This window comes from Bos indicus, chromosome 3 (assembly GCF_029378745.1).
Source record: "Bos indicus isolate NIAB-ARS_2022 breed Sahiwal x Tharparkar chromosome 3, NIAB-ARS_B.indTharparkar_mat_pri_1.0, whole genome shotgun sequence".
Taxonomy (NCBI): Eukaryota; Metazoa; Chordata; class Mammalia; order Artiodactyla; family Bovidae; genus Bos; species Bos indicus.
Window position 1 is genome coordinate 11187105 of NC_091762.1, and position 21654 is coordinate 11208758.

Genomic DNA, 21654 nt, shown 5'->3' on the forward strand with positions numbered 1-21654 from the left:
TCTATAAAACTGCTGATTCTTGTTCATTATCAGTGAATCAGAGGAAAGGAATGCACATAGGGCACCAAGCAGGACATTTTTTAACCTTTTTGGAAATAGTAAGATATTGTAAAACAACTATATCCCAATAAAAGAAATAGTAAGATATTTTCTACCTAGTCTTTCACCACGCTTCAAGGTGACGTTCAAACATTTTATACGCAGAACAAATCCAACTGCCATGACTGCTTTAATGTCAGTTTTTATGTCTATTTTACCTGAATTAATTATTGATATGGGCTTCCCCTGAGGCTCAGTGATAGAAGAATCCAGCTGCCAATGCACGGAGTTGCAGGAGACCCCTGTTCAATTCCTGGGTCAGGAATATCCCCTAGAGAAGGAAACGGCAACCCACTCTGGTATTGTTGCCTGGAGAATCCCATGCACAGAGGAGCCTAGCAGGCTGCAGTTCACAACGTCACAAAGAGTTGGACATGACTGAGCAGGAATGCATACCATATACATAATTATTGACATTAATAGAAGGTATATAAGCATATATGTTTGTATACATATATAGTGAGTATGTGTGTGTGTGTGTAATTTTCACATTTTTTGAAAGAGAAACAACAGTGAGTTCTTGAGAAAAGAGAAGAAGATACACATGTAGACAGGCAAAGAAATGAATGAGAAGGCTCTTCCAGTACGTTATTTTAATTTGTGTTGCTCTAAGTCCAATATTTTGCTGAAAGGCTCTGCCACTTATTAACTTTGTGATTACTGACACCAGAGTGTTCCAGAATTTACCGCCACCATACCCCCAGCCAAACACATATGCTTAGAAAACCATCTTTTTAGGATGTCCTCAGACGTCTAAAGTCTAAAAGTTTTCTTCTTTGGTCTCAGGGAGAAGTTGGTACGAGTGAGATCCCAGGACTATGGGAGGGATCTGCAGGGGGTTCAGAATTTGCTGAAGAAGCACAGACGCCTAGAAGGGGAGCTGCTGGCACATGAACCTGCCATCCAGGTAGGAATATGAAACCTGAAAAGACAGAGATAATATAATAGTAGCACTTCATGTTATGGATAAATATTAGGTTGGTGCAAAAGATTTATGGTTTCAGACCCTAAATTTTAAATCATTATAACTAGCCTCAAACACATGTTTATTAATCAAAATAGGAAACATTACAATCAACACATTTTTGCCAGTGAGAAATAAGTTTGTATATTCCTGTTGCATAAAAACCCATGCTTCAGAATTCAGTGAACTCTTGGAAGCATTTTCTGCCTCCTGCTGGTTGTGATACATTTTCCCTGCAAAGAGTTGTTAAGGTGCTTGAGGGAGCGGTAGGTAGTCAGTTGGTAAGAGGTCAGGTAGATATAGCAGATATAATTGGGCTACAAAGGCAAAATTTTTAGCCCATTTCATCCAACTTTTGAAATGTTGGTTGTGTGACATGTGGTTGGGCATTGTTGAGGAGAAGAACTGGGCCCTTTCTGTTGACCAGTGACAGCTGCAGGCATTGCTGTTTTCAGTGCATCTCATTGATTTGTTGAGCATACTTCTCAGATGTAATGGTTTCACTGAGATTCAGAAAACTATAGTGGATCAGAGCAGTAGCAGACTACCAAACAGTGACCATAACTCAAAATATGGCTTTGGGAAGTGCTTTGGAGCTTCTTCTCAGTTCAATCACAAAGCTGGTCATTGTTGGTTGTCACATAAAATCCACTTTTCATCACACATCACAATCCATTTGAGATATAATTCGCTGTTGTTGCATAGAATAAGAGAAGATGACATTTCAAAATGATAATTTTTTTTTTTGATGTGCAGTCAACTGATGAGGCACTTGCTTATCAAGCTTTTTCACTCTTCCAATTTGCTTCAAATGTCAAATGACCATAGAATGGTTGACGTTGAATTCTTGGGCAACTTCTTGTGTAGTAAGAGGATCAACTTCTATGATCCTCTCAGTTGGTCATTGTCAACTTCTGATGGGCAGCCACTGTGCTCCTCATCTTCAAGGCTCTAGTCTCTTTTGTAAAACTACTTTAACTGCCATTGCACTGTATGTACATTAGCAGTTCCTGAGCCAAATGCATTGTTCATGTTGCAAGTTGTCTGCTAACTTTTGACCCATTTTGAACTCGAATAAGAAAATTGCTCAAATTTGCTTTTTGTCTAACTTAATTTCCATAGCCTGAAACACATGTAAAATAAATAGCAAGTAATAATTTATTAGCAAAAATCATAAAGCAAAAATTGTGTATTAAAATGATGTATAACTTAACTACATTTATTTAAGAATGTATTCCAATATCAAATGGCAAAGTTCAACAGTGCAAAACAGAAATTACTTTTGCATCGACCTAATAGGTTGAGGCTACAAAATGTGAAGGCAGAGTGCCAAGGTCACATAGACAGTTGGCTGTAGAGTTCACAAGCATTCTACTCCACATTGTGCCTTCTATGAATAAAAGAATCTGTGTAGAAACCCATGTCTTCCCTGGAAGGAGCACCTTTGACAGTCCAGGGCACAGTTGTTGACAATTAGGATGCAAGTTGGGACATCTGGAAAAGCTGTACCTGAGCTGTGCCATGTGGAAAGAGGGCAACTCTGAGTGTTGGCTTGGCAGCAGGGTCACCCTGTGACCATCAGTCAGATCATGGAAAGTAGTCTAGTGCAAATGCCAAGGTATTTGTCTGAATCCTTGATGAAGTTTAGCATGTTAGATCTTACTGCAGCTTTCTTCATTCTCCCAGGATTGTCAGGACTGCCTTGAGTACATCCAGTTTATAAATGAGCCAGAGGGTAGGAAGGGCTAGATACTTTGCTAGAAAACTGTGGATAAATGGGGAGATGCTATGGGGAAATATGACATGGAGGATGTGTGTTGTTCAGAATGTACTGGATACGGCAGAAAGGCTGGGAGACAAGGCGGCCGTGGGGCGAGAGGAGATCCAGGACAGGCTTGATCAGCTTGTTCAACACTGGGACCAGCTCAAAGAGTTGACCAAGGCTCGGTGAGTTGGGGATAGAAGGCCAAATTCTCTTGTTGGATTGCAGGTATTGGGTAGGTATTGAGAAGACACTTAAGTGCCTGCTCAGCATCTCTCCCTAGCTACCAATCTCTTCTAGCTTCTAAGTCCCTGCTCAAATTCCAAGTCTTCCATTGAAGCTTCCTCTATGTACCTCAGGAAGAAATGACACTGTTTCTATGTCTCTATGATACTGTCTCTTTAGAGCTGTGCTTACAGTTACTTGCAGCTGTCTTTTATCATTGTTGCCCTACATATGTTATCCTTTATACCACATTATCTCCCACATGTCTGTTTTACTTTCTGCATCTCCCCAGTTTTAACATTATGTGTAGTGCTTAGTAATAAAATAATGGAGTATTTTTCTCCCTTACACTAATACAGCCAAAATCTTAAAATCTTATAAGATTGTGCCACTTTGCTACACTTCCACTGCTCATTAGTTTTTGTTTTTTTTTTTGTTTTTGTTTTCTTATTTGGGGTGGGGATTACTTTCCTGTTACAGAGGGATTCAGTTGGGAGAATCCCTAGAATACTTGGAATTCATGGAGAATGCTGAGGAGGAGGAAGCTTGGATTAGTGAAAAGGAAGCTCTAGTTGCCCAAGGGGATTCTGGAGACACTTTGGCTGCTATTCAGGTGAGGAACTGGCAGAATGAATCAATTTTCTTCTGTTTAATTTGAATCTTTTCTTAAGTAGTCAACATTTTTACCTGTAAAATTAGAATCTTTCTTCTGGTGGAAGAAGAAACTTTCAGGTTAGTTCTTAGCATAGGATGTTCTTGATACTAAATATTTTTCTGCTAGATGGAATGTTTCCAAGAATTATTATACATACATTTCAACATGGAGAAATACTTTTGTATTAGCTTGATCAATATTCACTCCCAAATCCAGAAGTTTCAAGTTGCATGGTTAGTTATAAACAATATCACATGTATTCCTTTGGCTCTTTGGTAAGACTGCCTTTCTGGGAAGTGAGGAATTTGGGAAGAGAAATTTACTGGCGCTACTCAGGAATAAGTGAGCACTCATGTACTCTGCCAACTTAGTTGAATCATTGCTGGTGAATGGTGTCAAAAAGAATCAGAATGTGAGTGGGACAGATTGTTCATTTTGGAAGTTTTGATTCTCACTGACTCATTCACACAGAGCTTACAAAAGAAGCTCGAAGCTTTGGAGAATGACTTTGCTGTCCATGAGATTCGAGTGCAAAATGTGTGTGCTCAAGGAGAAGACATCCTGAGTAAGGTGAGATATACTCCAGGGATTCCAGGTCAAAAAAAAAGGATCTTCAAAAAGTGATTGGACCAAATATAGAATCATGAACATTGCTAAAATCATGCACAACCTTGGTAATCTCTTCTAAGCTGCCTTTTTGTTATTGTTTCAGCAAACAATTATCTATTTAATTATTGCTGTTTTCTGGAAGCTTTTTTTCAAGGTCTTATAGGTATACTTTTTAGATATTTAAAAAGCATTGGTATATGGCAAAACCAATACACTATTGTAAAGTTAAAAATAAAATAAAATAATTTAAAAAAAGAAAATATTAATAAAGCAAAAAAAAAAAAATCATTCATTGACTCATACTCTATGCAGAATGGGGCTTCCCTGGTGGCTCAGAGGTTAAAGCGTCTACCTGCAATACGGGAGACCTGGGTTCGATCCCTAGGTCAGGAAGATCCCCTGGAGAAGGAAATGGCAACCCACTCCAGTACTGTTGCCTGGAGAATCCCATGGAGGGAGGAGCCTGATAGGCTACAGTCCATGGGGTTGCAAAGAGTTGGACACAACTGAGCAACTTTACTTTCACTTTCTATGCAGAATATGACATTTAAAAATATTTTAAACATGACTTGCTTTGGTTATAAAGTACTGTAAGAATGTGAAGAAATTTCTTTGACCTCTAGAGATGAGGATCCCACTGAAATCTCTTTATAATTTGAGAACCATTCTTTTGTTTAAATGATAGTTTTAATAGAACCTCAATAATCTAAAGGCTGTACAAAGAATCCTAAAAAGATGATTCTGTACCTTTGAGATGTTTATGCCAACTAAGAAGATCACACTTACATGGACAAACAGAAGACTGTCCAAATGCTGGACAATATCATCTGGGTAATAGATATTCTATTATAGATGAATAATAGAATAATTTCACTGGACCTAGAAGAGAGTAGCTATATATTTGGAAGGAGAGAGATGAAAGGTTTTTAATAGTGCAAAGGATTTCACTTTTCAGGCTCTGGACATTCATCAATATATCTATCTCTCCTCCTTTCAATCTCGGTAATACAGGGGGAAAGTCAACATAAAGAGAAGATTTCTAACAAGATACAGGCTCTAAATGAAAAGATTCCTGCTCTGGCCAGGTCATTGGCTGTTTGGAAGTCACAACTGGAAGATGATTATGACTTTCAGGAGTTCAACTGGAAGGCTGATGTGGTTGAGGCCTGGATAGGTATGATGTGTGAGGACCAGTGGCTTCCCAGGTGGTGCTAGTGGTAAAGATCACACCTGCCAATGCAGGAGATGTAAGAGATGCAAGTTCAATCACTGGGTTGGGAAGATCCCTGGAGGAGAGCATGGCAAGCCACTTCAGTGTTCTTGCCTGAAGAATCCCATGGACAGAGGAGCCTGGCAGTCTACATTCCATAGGGTTGCAAAGAGTCAGATACAACTGAAATGATTTAGCATGCACTCATTTGAGGACGATAGCCTCTGGATTTGAGGAAATTGATAGTTCAATTTACTGAATGGATCCCAGGGCTCTGTTGCTCAACATGAGAAGAAAGATGCTCCCTTCATCACCCACTCCTATCCTGTCTGAGCACAATTACAATTAAAGTCACATGTGTGCAAAAATACCCACGCATCAGATCAGATCAGATCAGTTGCTCAGTCGTGTCCGACTCTTTGCGACCCCATGAATCACAGCACGCCAGGCCTCCCTGTCCATCACCAACTCCCGGAGTTCACTCAGACTCACGTCCATCGAGTCAGTGATGCCATCCAGTCATCTCATCCTCTGTCATCCCCTTCTCCTCCTGCCCCCAACCCCTCCCAGCATCAGGGTCTTTTCCAATGAATCAACTCTTCGCATGAGGTGGCCAAAGTACTGGAGTTTCAGCTTTAGCATCATTCCTTCCAAAGAAATCCCAGTGCTGATCTCCTTCAGAATGGACTGGTTGGATCTCCTTGCAGTCCAAGGGACTCTCAAGAGTTTTCTCCAACACCACAGTTCAAAAGCATCAATTCTTCAGTACTCAGCCTTCTTCACAGTCCAACTCTCACATCCATACATGACCACAGGAAAAACCATAGCTTTGACTAGATGGACCTTTGTTGGCAAAGTAATGTGTCTGCTTTTGAATATGCTATCTAGGTTGGTCATAACTTTCCTTCCAAGGAGTAAGCGTCTTTTAGTTTCATGGCTGCAGTCACCATCTGTAGTGATTTTGGAGCCCAGAAAAGTCTGACACTGTTTCCACTGTTTCCCCATCTATTTCCCATGAAGTGGTGGGACCAGATGCCATGATCTTCGTTTTCTGAATGTTGAGCTTTAGGCCAACTTTTTCACTCTCCTCTCCCATACACACACACAAACTTATAGAGACATATGCTGAGAGAATAACTAAGTACTATAATCCCATAGAACATCTTTTTTTTTTTGGAAATTGATGAATTCCATGTGATATTAAGAAAGATAGAGTCATGGTAAACATTCTGGAAAATAAACTCTGTGTTTGATTTACTTATAATTTATGTCTAGGCTGAAGATTTCTGTTGTTCAATGAAACATCCAGAAGTTCTCTTGGTTCTAGCTCTGTTTCAGTCAGTTTATCCTGTATACATCTAGAAAAATAGTTTACTGGCTCCCACTCCCATATTCTAATGAATCATCTACCTAGAGAGTCAAGAGGCTCTCTTGTGGCCAATAGTAAATATGCTGTTCTTCTTTGCCAAGCCTGATATAAAGAAATTCTCTTTCTCTTCTTATGAATTACCTTTGTTCTTCAGCTGAGAAAGAAACAAGCTTGAAGACCAATAGCAATGATGCAGACCTCACTGCCCTCTCCACTCTCCTGGCAAAACAGGTAAGAGCAGGGTTGCCTTGTTCATAAATGCCCGTGAAGTCCAAGACCCACATCACACAGAAGCTTCACACATAGGGTTATTTCATTCCCAAATGTTGTGGTTTTATTATCTGTAGGACCTATAAAATTGTCCCCTTTGTGATAGAGATAATTTGGTAGTTCTTTTTCCTTCATCAGTCTTGCCAGTAAGTGCTCATTTTTATTAGAGAACCAACTTTTGACCATTTAATTTTTCTCTGTTTTATCTTTGTACTATATTCCATTAATATCTTTTTTATCTTTGTAACTTTTAACTTTCTTTGAGATTACTTGATTTAAAAAAATTAAGATAGATATTGATGTTGTTAAATACTTAGTCATTCTTCTTTTCTAGTATATTGATTTGAGACTATACATTTGCCTCTAAGTAAATCCTTAGCTGCATTCCACAGACTTCATGTTATTTTTGTTATCATCTAATTAAAAATATTCTGCTATTTTTTTGCATAATTTCTTAATTGACTCATTATTTATTCTGTAGTGCATTGTTCAATTTCTAAACACTTGGGGATTTTCTAATTATCTTTTTTTGACATTTATACCTAGTTTATTCAACTTTATTTTAAAAACACACTCTATGTTATTTTAGGAGGTTGCTTTATATCCAACAAATGACCTGTTTTGGTGAATAGACTTTGTCCAGTTGAAAAGAATGTGATTTTGCAATGATTTGTATTACCTATCAGAGTCTGTTGCTCATGTTTTTTTAAAAATATTTCAGTTTTATATATTTTAAAGCTAGATTAAAAGTTGTGTTGACATTTAGAATTATGAAATCATTTTGATGAATTAATTCTTTTAATTATGCAAAGTTTTTCTCTAATAACACATCTTTTTAAACACTTCTTAATTTAAAGTTTTTTTTTCACATATTAGTGTACTACACCAATTTTTTTTTTGTTTACTGCTTGCAATGTACATCTATTTCCATTTCTTTTAAAAACATTTCTATGTCTTTATAGTTTTTGTTGTTTATTTTGTACATTCATAAATTGCAACATGATTATCACTATAGTATTAACTATCACTTTCATTCTGTGACATAATTATCATTTTTTTAAGGTGAGAACAGGTAAGACTTGTAAAACTTATGTACTTTAAAGTACATAATATAGGAATATTAACTATAATTACCATGCTGTATCTTAGGTCTCCAGAACTTGTTAATCTTATAAATAAAAGTTTTTGCCCTTTCACCAATTTTTCCCTATTTCCCTCACCTCCAATATATTCTGTTTGGCTTTTTTAGATTCAACATATAAATAACATTATAAAGTATTTGTCTTTCTTTGTCTGACATTTCACTTAGCATAATGGTCTCAAGTTTCATCTAAGTTGTTGCAAACAGCAGGGTTCCTTCTTCCCCATGACTGAATAGTATTCCATATATGTATATCACCTATCTTCTTTATCCATTGTTCTTTTGACAGGCAGTTTGTTTCCATATCTTGACTATTGTAAATAATGCTGCAATGAACATAGAAGTGCAGAGTGTCAATATGTCTTAGATGTGTCTTTTATAAATATTGAATAGTTGAGTGTTGATTTATTATCTACTTTGATGATTTTCATGGAGTAGTGAATCCATTTACATTTAAAGTAATTAATTCATGAGTTTTTATTTAAAGCTATAATTTAATACCTCTGTCCCATCTCATGCCCTATTCAACCCCCACTTTTCTTGATTCAAGACATGATTTCAATTTTGCTGAAAACTAGCCATTTTTCAGTTTGTTCTTAAACGTAGGACCTTTAGAGACTTCAACTAAACCTCTTTCACTAAGTCTGCTCTTACTTGATGTGTCCTGATCTCAACACTGTGTGACTGCAAAAAATTCTTAGATTTCAAGATTTTTTAGATTGTTTATACTTTAGATTCTTAGCTACTGTTTTCTGCTTGACTTCTACAACTTGTATTCAGGAATCTGTAAATGCCCTAAGTTGGACATACAAGGAGATTATCGAGCCTCCTTTTTTGCAGCTCCCTTTTCATGGCTTCCTCAAATAGTGGATGCTTCAGTTTCCCAGAATTCTAGTTTCCATCCTTTTAGCTCTAATGTGATGATCAAAAGCTCTGAGCAGCTGCTTTGTCTGCAACTTCACCCTGCACAGTTTATACTTCAAAGGAAAAAGTGACAGAGTATTACTCTTATTTTGCTACTATTCCCTTTTCCATGTAATTTTGGTACTTCAAGTTATAGCTATTTGAGTTGCATCCTGATCCCTTTCAAACAGCTGATTTTTTTGTGCTTTTATCCACTGGTTAAAATTGTTCTCGAAGGGAGGATTGATCAAATACACACCACCCTGTTAAAATGAAGTGGAACATCTTGAATTTTGTGATTTTGATATCATTTAAACGTACACACACACAGTCACCTGTAAAAGGTTTTTTGTTAATTTGCATACTTTCACAATTTCTAGTAGTGCACATCTATAAATACTAATTAGAATGCAAAATCTAATAAGTGATAGAAAAGAGTCTTAGAAAGTGAGCCTTAAGAAGGATTTAATTTTGATTTGGAAGATTTGAAATATCACATCATGCTCCAAATCTCCTTTAATATTAATTTTGCACCTACTCTAAAAATCCAGTTTTCAAACACTGGAATTTAACCATAATTCCAACTCCAAATGTCTCTAAGTCAAATTTCCTTTTTGGAAAAATTGTCCACTACTCTAAACTCTTGCATAAGTCCAATTTGGTGGAACCCAGGTGTGAGTGACCCCTTGGAATCTGCATTATTTTCTGTTCACACCTTCTCTATGTGTCTTTCTCAGGAAACACTGCATGCCAGTCTGCAGAGCTTCCACCAAGAGAGACTGTCTGAGATAACTGACCTGAAGGATAAGCTTGTGGCTGCTGAGCACAGCCAGACGAAAGCCATTGAGGAGCGCCATGCTGCCTTGCTGAGGCGCTGGGAACAGCTGCTGGAAGCCTCTGAAGTCCATAGACAGGAATTGCTAGAGAAACAGCGGCCCCTACTGGAGGTAAAAAAAAAAAATGATGCACCATCATCTGACCTTGAATATCTATATCCAGAAACAGATACTGGAAACCATGTTTGAATACTATAGACAATTAAGTGAGTATATTGCAAAGAATCAGGAAGACATTCTTATAAACATGAAGCAATTCATTTTTAGCTTGATAAGTTCTTTTTTTCTTGGACTAATTGATCAGCTGACTTATGATGGAAGTCAGACACATATATTGGAAACAAGTAGGTGAGACAAGGATCTTAATTTAAGGCAGAACTAATACTGGCATATAGGAGTCAAGATTGCTCTTGTGCTTTTTCTAACTCAAATAAAAGGAATATTAGACAAGTAAAATTTGTGTTCTCATCTTTCCTAGCTGGGGGACCTTCTATATGTTGCTTAACATCTCTGAATCTTGATTTCTCTATTTAGAAATCTTGATGGATCTATATCACCATCATATCTTGATGGATCTTGATTACTATCAAAAAAGATAATGGACCTGAAAATGCAATATAAACCACTATGTTCTGTATGGATATAGTTATTAAAATGTTCTTTCTTTTGGTGACTGCTAAGATATTGGATATTGATGATAAAATTATTAATAGTAAAAGGAAGTCAAGATGGTTAGTGAAAATACTGAATACTTCTAGACCATAAGATATTGTACCTGACGACAAGTTAAAGTAGAGAATTAAAGGAATCAGGAAACACACAAATAAAAGTAAGACTCTTAATTTTAACTGTGATAAGGGACATATAACCTACAGAAACTAATCTTCAGTGCAAAATTAAAGCAATTAATGGACAACCACATATTATCTTATTTTGTGATTATGAAATCTCTGTAAAATATTCAGTTGATACATAATATTATGAAAATGTATGACATTATTTATAGGTTTCCATGTCCTTCCAGGGTAGGGGCAGTAATAGTTTTTTCTGTGTTGGTCTATTTTGGTGTGTAGATTGCTGAAATGAATACAGCGACAACATAATGGTATACAATACCTTTGCAATCTCCCTTCCATTTGGGTCAGTTTTTTTCATCTTAACCCATTTTGAGATGAAAACTGATTCTCATATCTGTATAACAAAATCTCTTTGAAAGTACAATCGGCTGACACAAATTATATGATGTGTTTTAAATCTAAAACTTTGTATTACCTTCTGTTTGGAAAAATCCATACTATTTCTCTTATTTAGAAATTCACAGTCATTCAGAATACTCCAGAGAGTATTGCATGGCTAAAGATATAGGTTAGAGGGTAAGAAATGGATTTAAGCAGGGAATTTAGGCATGAGATGAGCTCCGAACAAGGTTTAGAGGAAGGTAGGAAGACAACTCAGTATACACAAATAAACATCAAAGCAGTGAGGGCTGCAGATCACAGACGAGAAAGAAGAAATGCCTGTCCCACAAATGATTTTTTTTAATCTAATCATCCATCCATTCATTCACTTAAACTTAATTCATGCATATTATACTAAAAATTCATGGAACACAGACATCAGAACAAGAAATCATGGAATCTTATCATTGAAAACTACCTTTGTCACTTTGGGAATCTTATGACTAAAATAATCCTAGAAGTTACCCAACTTCATTTGTAAGTGTTGGAAGAAAAGAGAAAATGCTTGGATCAGGGCTTGTACCTTGAACTCACATGTCCACCCATCTGATTGCATGGTCTCCATTGGTCTTAGTTCTGTCCTCTTAGAGTATTGGTACAGAAAATATTTGAAGACAGTCATTTTTTTATCCTGTTTTCTTTTCTGCTGATGAACTTTATTGGAAAAGATGGAATTGTCTTTTTTTCTTTATAGACTGAGGTTCTATTCATGAAATTTGCACACGAGGCCTCAGCTTTCAACAATTGGTGTGAGAAGGCCGAGGAGGACCTGTCAGAGCCTGTGCGCTGTGTCTCCCTGGATGCAATCCGGCAGCTGCAGAAGGACCATGAGGCCTTCTTGGCCTCCTTGACAAAGGCCCGAGGAGACTTCAATGATTTGCGAGAGCTAGACCAGCAGATTAAGGCCTTAAATGTGCCCTCCAGCCCCTATACCTGGTTAACAGTGGAGGTGCTAGAGAGAGTCTGGAAACACCTATTGGATACCATCAAGGTAGTTTGGGGCAGAGAAGATACTTCCTTTAGCCATAGTGAACATGATCATTTGATTTACTTTCTGGATTTGGGGACTTTGAGAGAGAAAGGAATGCTGTTAATAATTATATTGCGACAGCAGTCATGAACTGAGTCAATCTAAGAAAAAAGTTGGAAATACGTTCATGATAGGCAGAGCCCTATGCCCTATAGTTTAGACAGTCTCAAGTGTCTGAGTGTTGATCGGTGATTCAGAGAAGCAAACATAAGCTCCAGAAGATGGCTCTAAAAATGTGTTATGAAAAATTCATGAGGCTTGTATATATCTTTGCAGTCTATATGCTCAAAAGCATTTTCTATTTTACACAAACTTCCAAAAGTGCCTTTTAAATGTGCTCGTGTGTAATTTTGTCTGTCTATAGTAATGCTCATTACTGAAGCTATGGAAAATACAAGTTTGCAAAGAAAAATTTCACTATAAACTTACCAATTTTAGATGGAAACTCTTATTATCTTTTCATGTAAATGAAATTTCAACTGGAAAAATACTGAGATGAGGAAAGACTTGCCTTTATTACTAGTTTGTTTTTTACTGGGCTTGGTAACACCTGCAAGTACTTCTGAAAAGTTGGATAAGCTTCTTTCATATTTCTGAGATGAGAAGAGGTAGACTGGAATAAATTTGAGCACACAAGCAATGCCATTGGAAGGCAGGTGAAATTTGGAAGAGGGGAGATGTGCAGATGAGCCTAGGAACCAGTTATTTTATTGCAAGAAAAAGTCTTCAATGTGCACACTACTATCTGTGATTTGGGGTTTTAGGAAAGAGAGCAGGAGTTGGAAAAGGAAGAGGCAAGACAGATCAAGAACTTTGAGATGTGCCAGGAATTTGAACAGAATGCCAGTGCCTTCCTTAATTGGATCTTGGAGACAAGGTTTGCTGTGATACCCCCAAACTCACGATCCTTATGCCGCACATTCCACTCTGGGGATGGAATATATAGCTGAGGGAAGAGGATAATTCTTACAGTACTTATGCTGTCCTAAAATCACCATATCCTGCCTGTGCTTTGTATCTGAAATTGACTGTATTCTAAATCAGTCACTGCAAAATTGAGAAATGAGAATTTCATCTCATTGCCCATTCTTTATTCACTATTTGAAAGTCTCACTTTTTTTCCTCTTGCCTATAATTACAGCCCCAAAATAATAACATTCACTTACGTTTGCCTTCCCCTTTGCACTTTACACTGTAATTTTATAATCCATTATATCACTTAACTTTCAGAATAACCTTGAAGAGTGTACAGCACTGATGTTATTGCTTCTGTTTCTAAATGTGGAAAGAAGTTCAGTAGATAAATTGACTTGTTAAAGGTCACATATGTGTTTATTGGTACAAACAGAGTATACTGTGAGTACTTCATAGGAAACTATTATATTGCTTGACTACTAAAACTGTCATGAGAATCAAGTGAGATAATATATGCTAATTGCTTTTATTAAATGCAAAATGCTCTATACATAAAAATAACATTTGTTATATCTTCTGGGGCAAATGATCTGGAAAAGAGGAGACTTGAAGTGTATAATAAATGAAAAAGTGGTCAAACTTGGTAGACTGTATTCAGCAGGTGTATCAGAATTGTGGAGTTTTGACAGTTTAAAGTGTCAGTTTAGACAATTCATGCTTCTGTTCCTATGAGCTCACTGACAAGGATAAATCAAAGAAGGAACAGAAAGAAATCCTGTATCATGGCTTAAAAAAAAAACATCTGACTGAAGACAAAGGACACACAGCTCACCCTCCTCTCCCTCTGGCTTTGGTCTCTCATCTCTGGCAGCAGGGGCGTGATACTGAGCTGGGCCTGACCCCTGAGCTCTTCATCCTAAAGCAATGAGCTGCACAGAAGGCTCTGGGTTTCTCAGTATGGGGGACACTTTGAGGACAGTGGGTTGAACAGATTCATCCTTCAGGTACAAAGAATTTAGAATGTATCACACATCTGAAGAAAGAAGATTATTGAAATAATCCTTGTTAACGTGATTTTCCTTTTCTCTCTCCTGATTCCTGTTCTGGACCTCCATATCCAGGGACTATTTTCTGGATGGGTCAGTATTTTATGTTATCCTGTTTGTTTTTTTTGTATCACTCTGAAAGAATTAATTAAGGAGGCCTTAGTATTAAAGTATCTTCATCCTACTGCAAATCTGATAAAATATATGTGGGGTAAGAAGGCCCTTAAATAAAACGTGGGCTAAGGAGAAGCATGTATATTATTCTGGCCCTATCACCCACTAAGAGTAATGTAAGAGTAAGAGTAATGTAAGAGTCTTGCTTACATTAGGTTAAGGGTATATTTGAAAATAAGAACTAGGAGAGTATGGAAGCTCTCTTGTAAGCATAGAGGAACCTTACTTTGCTTTTCATCTGTCCAGCAAGGTTACCAACTCAACAGAGAGGATCTGATTTCATGAAAAATTGGCATTGTGATATTCATTTCAGAAAGGCCATATAACTTGGAAGAACTTATAGAAGTGTAGGAGATCTGGGTTGGTCTATTTGTGTAACATACTGACTTCTGATATTATAAGTAATGTTTTCCTCTGGTTCTTAACTAGATCTTTGCTGAAAGAAACAGGAACACTAGAATCCCAGCTGGAAGCAAATAAAGTAAGTAATGTTTATTCATTAGTTCTAAAAATTGCTGGAATTTACAGGAGTTCAAGAACTACTCAAAGGAAACTGGTGATTCCTTTAGGTAAATCCCTGGCCTAAAAGTCAAAAGCCTAAGGCTCTGTTGTCAATCTTGCCAACAATTTGCATTCTAACCTTTGGCCACCACTTCATGGACATGGATGTCAGTTTGCTTAAATCTCAACTTTAATTTCTGTATCTACACAATGGAGTCAATAACATTTACATTATAGATTTACTATAATTATTAAGTAAGGGAACAAATACAAAAGCTCATACAACTTGTAACATTGACACATTTATGTTATTTGATGTGGTAAGAAAATAAAATTGAATATAAATTGTCTCTTAACAATTGGGTGAAGAAGTGGCTAGAACAGTATTTTTGACTTTCACCTTATCTTTATTATTGCTTCCCCACCAGAAAAAATATGTAATTAATTAAATCTAATTTATCCCCAAGGAGAGAACTTAATGCTAAAAAAGATGTTGTCAGGTAGGATTGATTTTTGGAGACCCACAAACCACTGTAATATCTAATATATTTTCACACCTTTCACACCTACCCCCATCATCATGACTAATTTACTTCTCCCTTCTTTAGGATTTCCCTTGTGGCTCAGACAATAAAGTGTCTGCCTACAATGCAGGAGACCCGGGTTCAATCCTTGGGTTGGGAAGATCTCCTGGAGAAGGAAATTGCAACCCACTCCAGTATTCTTGCCTGGAAAATCCCATGGATGAAGGAGCCTGGTAGGCTACTGTCCATGGGGTTGCAAAGAGTTGGACACAACTGAGCTATTTCACTTTTCACTTTCTTTAGGGAAAGATATTTCCCTGTTGACAAAGCATGACCTAAATGCTGATATTTGGCATTTAATGTGCCTGACCGAAGCATCTTGTAGAAGTCTGTCCAAGCCAGTGAAGGAGACTGATGTGTGAACACTGGGAAGTTTAAGTGGGCCTCAGAAATCAACTACAATCAATAATGCAAATCATTCATGATGCAGATCATTGAGAGCTGACGATGCATGGATCCTAGAAGTCCTACCCTTCTCTATTTACAGTGTATGACTGCTAACCCTTAGATTTATATATTACAGATTACCAGAATGACAGAGGTCATATCACTTAAACTTCCCACCATTGGGAATTGAGATGGTTTTCCTGAGTAGTTCAATTTTTACAAAGGACAGGAAATTTCCTGAAGATAATTGAAAAGGAGCAATGAAGGGAAATCTAAACTTATCAGCTTCTTACCTTCCATATTATTCCTAGATTTGGACCTGGTACCCCAGATAACTGCTTCTCTTCTTTGTCTTTTTCCAGAGGAAGCAAAAGGAAATCCAGGCAAAGAAGCATCAACTGACCAAGATTGAGGACCTGGGAGAAAGCTTAGAAGAGGCTCTGGTCCTGGACCTTAAATATAGCACCATCGGGCTGGCTCAACAGTGGGACCAGCTCTACCAGCTTGGGATGCGAAGGCAACACAGTCTAGAAGAACAAATCCAAGCCAGGTATTGAGAACTTGTGGTTAAGGCTGGGCAAGGATGTGGGTGGTGTTAGGTATTAGAAACTTAGTCCCAAGACTAAACTTTGGGGGCACTGGATACAATGGCTGCTTCACTGATAGTGCACTTATTAACTCCAGAACCAGTTTTCTCTCTTTGCTGACCCAGAGAATGACTTAAAAAAAAAAAAAATATGAGTCCACTATAAACTGCAAGACAGTACTATCATACTCCTGGGTCTACTTACCATCCATTTCTCAGAGTCTATGCATCATCTTATATGACCTCTTCAGAGAGCATTCCCTTTTGTAAAATTCCCATTAAAATGTCTGGAGTGAAAGAAATATTCAAAGTATAGAGCAGAAGATAATTTTTTTTCTAAATAAAATATTTTGGCAGCATTAGTTATTTAGACAAAGTTTTTCTGTAAAGATCCTGATAATATTGTAGAATTTGTGAGCCATTTAGCCTTTGTTTTAACTGCTGTGCTGTTACTCAGTTCTGCTGTTGTGAAAACAGATATTGATAATTAATAAATGAATAAGCATAAACATATTCCAGGGAAATTTTATTTATGGATGCTAAGATTTGAATTTCTTACAATTTTTAAAGTTTAAGGAAATATTCTTTTTTTTAATGATTTTCAATCATGTAAAAACTATTCTCAGTTCATTGACTGTACAAAAGTGAGTGATCTCTTGGACCTGGCCCATGGACCATAGTTTGCCAGTCCCTGAACTAGGTGACTTGACTAGCCTAATAGTCACTAAAATTCCTCTATTACTATTATGGCATGTCTATTTATATTTCTCTGTTTTATTTCATGGGTTAATTTTTTTTTCTTTCAGAGACATCACTGGTCTCAGTGAAGAGACACGACAAGAGTTTGAAACAACCTTTAGGTGCGTATAGCTTCATAGCTGATTGTTTTGCATGCAATTCAGAATGAAGTTCCAAATAACTATTTTTTTTATCCCTTGGTGTGGTTTGATCTGATTCTTGGTGAACCTGATTAAATATTTTTTGTTCTTTAGGCACTTTGATGAGAATTTGACAGGTCGCTTGAGTCACAAAGATTTCCGGTCCTGCCTGAGAGGGCTCAATTACTACTTGCCCATGGTGGAGGAGGGTGAACCCGAGCCCAAGTTTGAGAAATTCCTGGATGCTGTTGATCCAGAAAGGTAGGAGGAAGACCAAAGCCCAGAGCACAGCAGGGAATAGGTCTTGGGGGAGGGGGGCAAATGCAGAAAGTAAAATGATCCATAAAATATAAAATTAATTCATCTTGAGAGCAGGAAGATAAAGACTACCATAAATTAATTGGGCAGCTTTTGGTACCCTTTTAGAATACTAGAAATAGAGGCCTTCAGCTCAGTTTGAAGAGCTTGAGATACCTAGAGATGGTGCTAGTGGAAAATTCCCAAATTCTACTTAGAGAGTCAGGCTGAATTACTCATGTGGAAATAGTGACTGGAACTTAAGAAACTATTTATTTGGCTTAAGGGTATGAGGATGGGGATCAAATAAAGGTCATATCCCATTGTCTTAGAGAGCTGAGATGGAACAGGCACTTAGAGGGTTCATCTTATCTCTGTCTCTGAGACACTGAGTAGAATGAGAAAGGGACCTGTCTTCCTCTCTGTCCCGAGAGGGGACAGTTACTGATCTATTTCTCCAACAGAAAGGGCTATATCTCAAAAGATGAGTACATCGACTTCTTGACTGACAAGGAGTCAGAGAACATCAGATCCAGTGATGAACTAGAAGATTCTTTCCAAGCCCTGGCAGAGGGCAAAGCCTATATTACGAAAGAGGACATGAAGCAGGTCAGATTCCCATTTCTATCCACTCTCACTGCACTCTTATAATCATCTAGATTTTGTTCATCTCAGGTCTGGCTCCCTAGTTACTATAGGCAATTACTTTCCTCTTCCCCATATTTTCTCAGATATTGTCATGCACTGGTTATCATTTGCTTTGGTCACTACCTCATGTTGTTTTGACCCAACTCAAAAACGTATAGTCAATATCTAATTATTTCATCATTAATCCCAAGCATGCTACTTGGTTTTAAGACTATTTCTTTATTCTGTTTATTTAATAAGCCAAATTTAAAGAAGGGGGTAAACAGTGCAATCAGAATGAAATGGGAGTCTTCGGATAAGAACTGAGTTGAAAAGATGAGTTGGTCTTATTCATTAGAAATTACAGATTTCTTGCTATAAGAAAAGCACGTGATAGGCCTGGGACCAACTGCTTTTGCCCAAACCTCTCTACTTCCTGAGTTTAGGGCATATTAGAAGCCCAAAGGAACCAGCTATTCTGAATTTCTGTCACGATAATTTTTTTTTTTTCTTTTAATGTTTCAGGCCCTAACCCCAGAACAAGTGTCATTCTGTGCCTCACGTATGCAGCAATATGTGGATCCCCGGGGCCGAAGCCAACCTGCTGGCTATGATTACGTTGGCTTCATCAATTCTTACTTTGGCAAATAAAAGACAGCTTTTTCTGGGTCAGAGAACCTTGATGTTGTGGGAAGTATTGGGGGATGAAGGAAATAGGCAGATATGGAAGATGGGAAGACAGTTGTGTGTGTGTGTGTATGTGTGTGTGTGTGTTACATTTATTGTAGGACCTGAAAAAAGAAATCTCGAGCTTGAGAGATAAAGGCATTAATGACATCAGAGGAGAGGAGGCCATGGGTTTATTTTATATGCAACTATCACTGCTGAAGGGTGTTAAACAAAGTTTCTATTTTTCATTTGTTGGGTTCTATGTAATATTACTTTATTTTGTTCTGATTATAGAATAAAGTATTTCCTTTTTTTTAAAGCATTTTTTTTGCAGTTCTTACTTTTGAGAGGACAATGTGAAATAAAATGTTCCTGATTCAGTTAAGTTTCTACATTTCTGAGAATTGTACTATCATCTAAATATAGGCAGCAAAATATACTGTAAATTAGGGCCTTGGTAAAGTAGATACATAAGATTCAAGATAATTTACAAAGTGTTTCTTGAGCTTGAAATTTGATTAAATTCTTGCATTTGAAAATGGAGATATTTGATATTCTGGGAAACCCTGATATTTTCATCTATAAAATGGAACCATACAGGGAAGACCAGCATAGCACCCATTTTCTTCTGAATCTGTCTGTTTTTCATACTTCCCTATTAAGGTGAATGTTATTACTCTTGGAACAGCCAAATAGGAGCATAGAAGATCTTCCTTTTGTCCTCTATGTCCCTGAATTTTCTCCAAAATTTTAACGTGATAAAAAAGAATCTTTGGGACTTCTTTGGTAGTTCAGTGGTTAAGAATCCTTCTCACAATGCAGGGGATGTGGGTTCATCTCTGGTAGGGGAACTAGAATCCCACATGTGTTGGAGTAACGAAGCCTGCACCATAGCTAGAGAGCTGGAATGCCACAATGAAGCATACTACACGATGCAACAAAAATCCCACATGCCAAAACTAAGACCCAATGCGGCCAAATATTTTTAAAAAGGAATATTTGTTTTCATTTACTTTTATCTATTAGTGTAAGAGTTAGTCGAATTTTTCTTTGTAATAAAATTAAGGAAAAATACACAAGAGGTGGTGCTATTTCCAATTAATTTTCAGCCCAGGTTTGATCTGAACTGGTTTGAATGCTGACATTCTGTCCTGACTTATAAAAATGCATTGTGCCATTTGCTTGTGAGTAGACTTATATCTTTGATCAGCATGAAATGAAACAGCCTAGCCGTTTGTGTATCCTGTACAGTTTCTGGCTTCCAGTCCATGTATATGGTCACTTGATTACCATTTCAAGTCTCAGTCTCATTCTTTGCATAGATATTAGTCCTTGCTAAGGGATAAATCCTGTCACAGGAGCCATTTAAAGAAATTTTAGTTAAAACTAAAAAGCTATCTTTGCTGCTAATAATGTATAGGTTTTTGTTTGCTTGTTTGTTTGTTTTACTGATTTTTGCTTAAACAATTACATATTATGAAAAATAATAAAACATATTTCAAAAATTTTTCATAAATGTCTAAATTGTGTTACCAAATTATGAACTGAAAAATATCATTATAGTTGGAAAAATTCATAGCCTGTTATGTCATCAAAAATTAGTATCATTTAATATCACACTTATTGAGCCTGGAAAATCTAAAAAAAGTGCTTGTTTGTAATAATCAAAGGCAAATGTGAATATGGTTCCATTCTCCCCTTGATCTCTGCCAAAAATCTGGAAGTCCTAAATCAGTTTGTTAGGCATATGATGAGTCTTTAAAGGCAAAGGATCATTAGTAACATCTCAGAAAAGGAGATTAATAATATAGAGGCTAAAGAAGATAGTATTTATCTAAAGAATCAACAAAAGTTAGTTCAGGTGCTCAACTTCTTGTGACCAAACTTTTTTTGTGTGTCCAACTTTTTGTGACCACATGGACTGCAGCATGCCAGGTTTCCCTGTCCATCACCAACACCTGGAATTTGTTCAAATTCGTGTCCATTGAGTCAGTGATGCCATCCAACCATCTCATCCTCTGTCATCCCCTTTTCCACCTGCCTTCAATATTTCCTAGCATCAGGGTCTTTTCCAATGATTCAGTTCTTCTCATCAGGTGGCCAAAGTATTGAAGTTTCATCTTCAGCATCAGTCATTCCAATGAATATTCAGGATTGATTTCCTTTAGGACCGACTGGTTTGATCTCCTTGGAGTCCAAGGGACTCTCAAGGTCTTCTCCAACACCAGAGTTTAAAAACTTCAATTCTTTGGCCCTCAGCTTTCATATCCATACATGACTACTGGAAAAAAACCATAGCTTTGACTAAATGGACCTTAGTTACCAAAGTAATGTTTCTGCTTTTTAATATGCTCTCTAGGTGGTCATAGCGTTTCTTCCAAGGAGCAAACATCTTTTAATTTCATGGCTTCAGTCACCATGTGAAGTGATTTGGGAGCCAAGAAAATAAAGTCTGCCATAGTTTCCACTGTTTCCCCATCTATTCACCATGAAGTGATGGAACCAGTTGCCATGATCTTAGTTTTTTGAATGCTGAGTTTTAAGCCAGCTTTTTTTACTCTCGTCTTTCACTTTCATCAAAACGCTCTTTAGTTCCTCTTCACTTTCTGCCATAAGGGTGGTGTCACCTGCATATCTGAGGTTATTGATATTTCTCCTGGCAATCTGGATTCCAGCTTG

The 21654-nt window shown here is 37.2% G+C and overlaps 1 protein-coding gene across 1 annotated transcript in view; it reads left to right on the plus strand.

The window, feature by feature from the left end:
* The window catches only part of SPTA1 (spectrin alpha, erythrocytic 1), an 86687-nt gene extending 67469 nt beyond the window's left edge, over nucleotides 1-19218 (plus strand). Inside the window, exons 36-51 of the mRNA XM_070780490.1 lie at nucleotides 886-1006; nucleotides 2889-3010; nucleotides 3531-3663; nucleotides 4177-4274; nucleotides 5316-5488; nucleotides 7048-7124; nucleotides 9945-10154; nucleotides 11976-12272; nucleotides 13076-13188; nucleotides 14348-14365; nucleotides 14876-14927; nucleotides 16281-16468; nucleotides 17311-17364; nucleotides 17497-17643; nucleotides 18144-18288; nucleotides 18832-19218. Of these exons, the coding sequence (XP_070636591.1) occupies nucleotides 886-1006; nucleotides 2889-3010; nucleotides 3531-3663; nucleotides 4177-4274; nucleotides 5316-5488; nucleotides 7048-7124; nucleotides 9945-10154; nucleotides 11976-12272; nucleotides 13076-13188; nucleotides 14348-14365; nucleotides 14876-14927; nucleotides 16281-16468; nucleotides 17311-17364; nucleotides 17497-17643; nucleotides 18144-18288; nucleotides 18832-18957 (2074 nt within the window). The 3' untranslated portion in view covers nucleotides 18958-19218. The remainder of the gene's footprint in view (nucleotides 1-885; nucleotides 1007-2888; nucleotides 3011-3530; nucleotides 3664-4176; nucleotides 4275-5315; nucleotides 5489-7047; nucleotides 7125-9944; nucleotides 10155-11975; nucleotides 12273-13075; nucleotides 13189-14347; nucleotides 14366-14875; nucleotides 14928-16280; nucleotides 16469-17310; nucleotides 17365-17496; nucleotides 17644-18143; nucleotides 18289-18831) is intronic.
* The last annotated feature ends 2436 nt before the right edge of the window (nucleotides 19219-21654 follow it).